Below are 6,826 nucleotides of genomic sequence, written 5' to 3' on the forward strand. Positions count from 1 at the left end.
TTGATCACTGTAAATGCAGAGATGGTTATTTGACGTGCTTTTTTTTTTTGGTTGTTTTTTTTAGCGTCCCTTCAGAATCAAGGAAATGATAATAATTTTGTTCATTCTTTTCCAGATGGGAATGACAGGTAACACTAGTCCCTTTGGGCAGCCTTTCAGTCAAACTGGAGGGCAGCAGATGGGAGCTACAGGAGTGAATCCTCAGTTACCGAACAAGCCAGGCATGGCGAATAGTTTGTCTGCCTTTCCTGCCGACATCAAGAGTACTCCCGTCACCAGTGTGCCAAATATGGTGAGTTGTAGCTGCCTGTTTCCCTCGCTCGTTATGTCTTGATTCAAAATCCTTGGCTTCTGCAATGCTTCTGGACCGCTTCTCTGTGGTCATTTAAACATCAGAGTTACCCCACGGTTCCTCACTACTGCTCTGCGGTGTCTGAAGTTTGCGCACGATTTTCTGCAGTAATTGAACTTTCTAAGCAATAGCAGCGCTTTACAACAATTGCTTTACATACTTTCATTTTATCTGGCACATTTAGTTCCAAAGCGCATGAAAATATCTTCTCTCTAGAAGTGCTGTTTGTAAGTTTAAACTCTGAAGTCAGTTAAAATGTGTCAGAGAGGTGATCAGCTTCCTGAAGCTAAATATTACCTTTTGTATCCTCTGAATCGAATGTAATAAACGCACCACATGCTTCTGAGTTTATATCGTTCCACGACTCACAGTTCGCAAGCTTGTGAGCATAGGATACCTTGCCCAAGTTTGTAGCGTTCTGTTTACTAGAGTTTTCTTTACAAAGTGAAATTAAAAATTGCCATTTGTCTTGGTGTGTCTGAGTATTAATCAAACTGCTTGTGGCATTTCTATGGAAACTCCAGCTTGTTGCATTTTATATTCTTATACATGATAGCAGTTACTATAGAAACTTGTAAAACCTTCCATAAGATGTAAATTGCTTATTTTTTTTATATTTAACTAGAAAGCCAGCTATTTTTTTTGGCACATCCAACGCTTGTCCTTCCATTTGTGAGTTTGCTGCCTGCATATTACCAATAAGACTGTATACGAGAGGGAACAGGATGTAATGAACTTCCTCTTTACTCTTGATTTTAGAGGACCACTTCCTAATTTTTGGTGTCCTGCTTTGAGCTAAACAGAACCAATTCTGTTACAGTGGTTTTACTTTTCAGCTTGGTCTCCTCTGAGATTGCACTTTCCAAAGTTAACAGCATGTTTTTGCAGACAGTGTCTGCAAAACTCCGGAGCGTTCATTATCACCGGAGTGATAACGCCTGATGTTTATAGTTTCTACCAGGGGTCAATAGGCAGACAGGCCCTTGGTTATACTTGCTCCTGTAATAACCAAGGTCACTGATAAATCTTGTGTGCCAAGTTGGGGGTTGCAAAGAAGTTAAAAGTTCCACCTCCGGGGAGGAGCAGAGAGGACAGGTGATCCAAAACCGATCAGCAAAGTGTTTGATTCCGTACGCATCATGTTCGGTATAAAGCTGAGGGATCACGGGAGTTAAGTCCTCTTCTTCCGTGGCCAGCATCCGAGGAGGACTCCGTCATTCTCCTGCCCTCGATCCCAATCTGTGAATTCCTCAATCCAGTTCCCCCCGTGCTGAGCACAGTCTGGGCCTTTCTGGTGCCTCCTGCTCTGCAGCCCCAGTGGGAATTGCTGCCTGGGGGGGTTGGGTCGATACTGACTTTGTATATAGTTGTATGTATTTCATTATTTTCATTGTTTTTCTTATTAGTACTGTTCTTGTTTAATGAAAGCGGTTTTGGTTTTCTTTTCCAGTCCATAAGTCTCTCTGCTGTATTTCCTTTTCCCTTCTCCTTTGGGAAGAGAGAGGGATTCATAGAGAGCATCTCAGCCCAGCCCTAACCCTTGACACGTTGTGAAATCTTCTAATATATTCTGGCGTTTGCCACTTACTTAATCCTAGTCACCAGCTCCTTTTCCTAACTGTAAGACGATGTTCATAAAACTGTTAGTACTCATCTAGGATTTTTGTAAAGGACACTTTGCTGCGTGAGTGTTCTGATTTTGGTTTTAAAATACTTAAAGTTTGGATCAGGTGTGAAGCAAATGAATTATCACCCTGATAATTCTGAATTATCACCCTGAACCTGCAAATCTGCCCAAAGTGCTGTTTTCATCTCTGGGACTGGATCATTCTGAAGCCTTATCTTGTACTTGTTTAAATGTCAGGTTTTGGGAAGCCTTAAACGTTAATTTACTCACTTAGTGGTATGGAATGTAATGGCAAATATTCAGGTGGAATAGGAAAGGCATTTGCCATCAAGGCCTGTCTAGTGGTGGGGAAGGAAGTGAAAAAACCCCCACACTTTGTTTCCTTTCTCCCATCGTGTGCAAAAGACAGAGGATGCTAAGGGAAGCTTACTGTCCCAGTACTATGAATTGTGGCTTCTTTAAAATGCCAGAAATGTCAGTTGCCTTCCGAGAGGACAATCAAAATCATCTTTCTTTTGTTTCTCGAGTGTCAAAAGCTTTGTATGTCCAATATATCTTTTTCTCCCTCGAGCCAATACAGAGAGTAACGGCCGTTTCAGGCGATAGACAACGGTACCGTTGAGCCAAAAGGGCTCAACCCTGCGTATGGATCTCGTGGTGCTTAGGGTTTGATTCCAGTCCTGATGGGGGTGGAACTTTCGTCTTTAAAAACTGAAGTTTCCCTCTAAACATCGTTACTGCAAAGCCAAGAATTTAAAAGGAAATGTCAGACTTGTTAAATTTTAACCTTTACTTGGCATCAGTGGGTAAGGCAATGTAATTATTCGGTAATAGAACATAGATGGCCACATGCTTGCTGTTCCTTCCACAGGGACTTTACTTTTTTCAGCGTACAATATGAATGATGCCCCTTGGAAGAACATACAGTCAACATTTTGTTCTTTTTTTGCTGCTCAGTGTGTAGCTGTGGCCCTTGGTGACTGTATGTAGTAATATATTTCACTCATCCAGTCTTTTCGTGGCAGTCATCACGGGAGCAGACACATACCTTGAATTAGTTCATTTTCCACAGTGCCTCTCTGAGATGAAGATGTGTTGCCCCAGTTTTAAACGTGAGGCACAAACTGGAAGAATCTGCTGACTCTGAACTTGAGGTTTGTAGGCTCTGCCTTGCTGAAGCCTTCCTCATTTTGAGTGTTAACACATTATATAAGGGTAAAATAACAGTCGCATCGGTTAGATGTGTGTGCTCCCGTAACTCCCAGAAGTGTCTCATACTGGGCAACTAAAATACGACCCAGATGGTGCTTCTGAAAAGTTGCTTGTGACAGAGGCAGCTCCCCAGAGCAGAGTAGCAGCAGTGGAACTATTGCGCCATGCTTTCTCGCTGCAATCCCTTGGCCATTTGCTCTGTCCCAGGATGCTTTAGGACCTCAGAGGCGGCAGTTCGGTGTCATGTGTTTGGCCTCGTGTGTGGCCTGCTCGAGACACGGCCTGTCCGCTTTCCTGAAGGAGGTGGGAGTGAAGCAAAAAAGGGCATAGAGTAATGTTGTCCTCTGCCAAAAATGAGCCTGTGGAGGATCAGTTCAGACTCTGCCTACTACAGCAAGTGAAAGACATCTTTTTAAAAGCACTTCAAGGGGGTTTTGTGAGGTAGCTGGAAGCCCATATCTTGCTAAACCAGTCCCCTACACTATCCTTATCTTAAGAGGCCTCAAAATACTGTTCCATGTGAGAGACCAACCCATCTGAATGAAACCATTGGTTATATGTGGTATGTCTGAGCCACGAAACCAGATTCCAGCATGACCTTAAACACTGGTTACCACCAAGGATATCTAAATAAGAGAAGAAGAAATAGAAAGGTGCAGCTGTTAAAAGACCCCACTGGTCATGAAAAGCAAAGCATTCTCTAAATACTCTTTTCGATCTTTTGCCTTTCTCCTGCAGAAGAGAAGTATGTTTCTTAACCCATGTGATTCTAAGCATCATTTTGCGTGGCACCCCTCTCCCTAACACCAACCAGGAGTTTTCCCCTGCCAGGCATGACCCTTGTGCTCACAGCCCAGGATAACCCTCTGCTGCAGCAGTGCATTTCTTTTAATCTGAATTGAGGCTACAGCTCTCCTAAGAACAGCAAAGCTGTTAGGGTTAGGGCTCTCTGTTGCCACCCTGCAAATGCAGAACTGCTCAGAAGCATTGGTTCATTGCATCTTCCAGCCCTTTGACTGAGCATGACCTTATGTTAGACCCTGAGAAACACATTTGATTTAATATCTTTAATTAGGAAAGGAGGAACGAACTTACGGTATTAAAATGATTAAAAGATCAGCATTAAGGTATTAATTTTCTGTGCCAGCCGAATGGATTGATTTGTTTGTTTTCCAAACTGTGGGTCCAAACAACATATTAACTGTTGCTTTAAGTGACTTTTACAGAACACATCAGCTCTCCTTACAAACTAATATTATTTTATTAAAGCTGTTTTAGTTTTCTCTTCCAGTCTCGAAGTCTCTCTGCCTTATTCCCTGTCCGTTCACCTTCGAAGAGGGATTAGAGAGCATCTGTCAGTCATTCAGGGGCAGGCCCAGCCCTAGCCCTTGACAATGGGCAGCTTGAAATCTTAAGTGACTGACTTGCTTTCAAACGAAAGATGTTGCTTCTGATGTCACTGGAAGTTTTGGTGACATGCTCTTGAGACTCAGTGCTGCTTCGATTGTTCGATGTGGGATTGGCAATGCTCTGCCGCAGTGAGATCACACAAAATCCCTGGGCTGCCGAGGTGAGCTATGCTCCGCGCTTTGGCACGCTGTGCGGCGTGCAGCCTCTACGGAAGCCAGGAGCCTCTGGTTTTCAGAGCACCCAGACTCCGGCATGTGCAGGAATTAGACTCTTCCATCAAACTGGCTGAAGCTTTACTGTGTCCTCAATGCTGAGTGTTCCAAGGGTGGTGATGGATGGTGTCTGTGGACGTACCAGTAAATCTAGAATTTCTGCCTGGGTTAGGAGTACGGTGTGTGAAGTTTGGCTTCCACACACCAGCTTGGTTTCACAGTTATCCTTATGACCAGCAGATGGAGTTGAGAGAATATTACTTTTTGGAAGCGAAGGAAATCATTTGTCTTGACTGAGAATTGGAGCAGCACATCTTCTTTTGCCTTCCTTTCCCCCCCTAGTCTTGTACTAAACTGCGTCTCCAGATTTCTGTTGCATTCTTCCATATTTCTCTGTTTCTTTATTTGTTCTTTGGGTTTCTTTATTAACAGATTTTGATGAGAAGAGAGGAAAACAATGACTGGGGGATGAGGATGTCTTAGATGCGCCTTGCTGTGGACCTTCTAGAGAGAGGGAAGAAAGCTTTTAAACTGAGAGGCCAAGTTTAATTAGAACAAGTAGAACTGTAGCTACTTAAAATAGACAACTCGATTTTATTCTAGAGATCAGAAATGAAAGCATTTATGAAAACTCTCTATTGTGTCCTTGCAGTGAGCAAGACTTGCTTTCTTAACCTTTCAGTCTTTTTTTTTTTTTTTTTTTTTTTTTTTCTTTCCACCAACCCAGTCTTCTCTTTCACTGCAGGAGAGGTCTGGGCTGTTGCCTCAGAGGCATGCTGTGCGTCTCCTTGCCGCTCTCAGCAGCGGTCACCCAGCCTCTGGTGGGCTTGCTGTTTGCTGTGCTCACCTTCCCTGAGCCTGTCCTGTCCTGCCCCCTGAAAGGTGCTTTCCCAGGCACGCTCACGGCTCTTCCTCAACAAAATCCCACCTGTTTTGAAGTGGAGCAGCAGCCTAGCAAACATCTGGGAAATGCTTCTGTCCATATTGTTTAGCCATGGTCTTCTAAAGGAGAAGTTCTTAGTAACCTGGGAGAAAATCTAACAGATAATGCCCAGTGCTAGAGAAACCATATTGTTATGTTGGGAGCAAAGTAGGCAGCTGTTCTGTCTTGGGAGTTACTGCTTTGACTGGTGGAATGTTTTAATGTTTGCACCATCCGAAAATGGTGATGTCAGGCTGGCTAAAGTGAACTGAAGAAGAGGATCTGCTCTTTCCCCAGCACTCTGGCTCAGGCTCTCCCATCCTGCATGCACAAATGTGTGTGGTAGGGAATCTCCATGGCCATTCCTTCCTCTCTTCCAGCAGCTGAGGTGAAATACTCCATAGCCAGCACTCTGACAATATGGCTTTTAAAACTTCTCGTTGATCTCTTACCCACAGATTGAGGTTTTTATTGCTGAATATGCATCAGTCTGTTCTGTCACCCAGTAAATGCTATAAAAAGCTCTATTTAATTTTGTTCACTTGTTTTTTTATATGTGAGAGCTGAACTCTGCCGATTCCTCTGTCAAGCTTTGCTTTTTGTTACTTTGAAACACTTCATTATGTGTTTCTTTTCCTTTGCGGGTCCTTCAAATCAGAATGGTTATAAAGACAAAGGAGGTGAATTTCCAAAAGTGTAGGGTTATTGGGCACAAATGCAAGCGCCTGTAGTACTTCTAGTCATATCAGCCTGTTCTCTGTGTGATGAACATCCCAAAACAAAGCAGACTTTCGGATTCCTGATGTCAAAAGGATTATTCCTGTCTGGGTAGGACCAGGCTGTTCAGACCCTGCCTGTTCACAGTAACTGGTAGAACCAGAGAAACCACCATCCACATGGAGAAAATCAGAGTTGGAAGAAGTGTGAACTAATTCTGTGTCGTTTGCACAACGAGGCTCTGGAGTCACCTCGGAGAGCCTGGGTTCATAAGTGAGTGCTCTGAGAAATGTCTCTCTCCTGGACGCCATCAGATAGCTGCTGCTCGAGCCCTGCTCGCGGTGTCGTGACAGAGCCCTGCTTCCTGTCTTGTT

The 6,826-nt window shown here is 43.7% G+C and overlaps 1 protein-coding gene across 1 annotated transcript in view; it reads left to right on the plus strand.

The window, feature by feature from the left end:
• CREBBP (CREB binding protein) overlaps positions 1 to 6,826 on the plus strand; it is a gene marked incomplete at its 3' end in the record, with an annotated part of 74,999 nt that overhangs the window by 20,654 nt on the left and 47,519 nt on the right. Inside the window, exon 3 of the mRNA XM_009873788.1 lies at positions 116 to 292. Within this exon, the coding sequence (XP_009872090.1) occupies positions 116 to 292 (177 nt within the window). The remainder of the gene's footprint in view (positions 1 to 115; positions 293 to 6,826) is intronic.

Source organism: Apaloderma vittatum, unplaced genomic scaffold, assembly GCF_000703405.1.
Source record: "Apaloderma vittatum isolate BGI_N311 unplaced genomic scaffold, ASM70340v1 scaffold6737, whole genome shotgun sequence".
Taxonomy (NCBI): Eukaryota; Metazoa; Chordata; class Aves; order Trogoniformes; family Trogonidae; genus Apaloderma; species Apaloderma vittatum.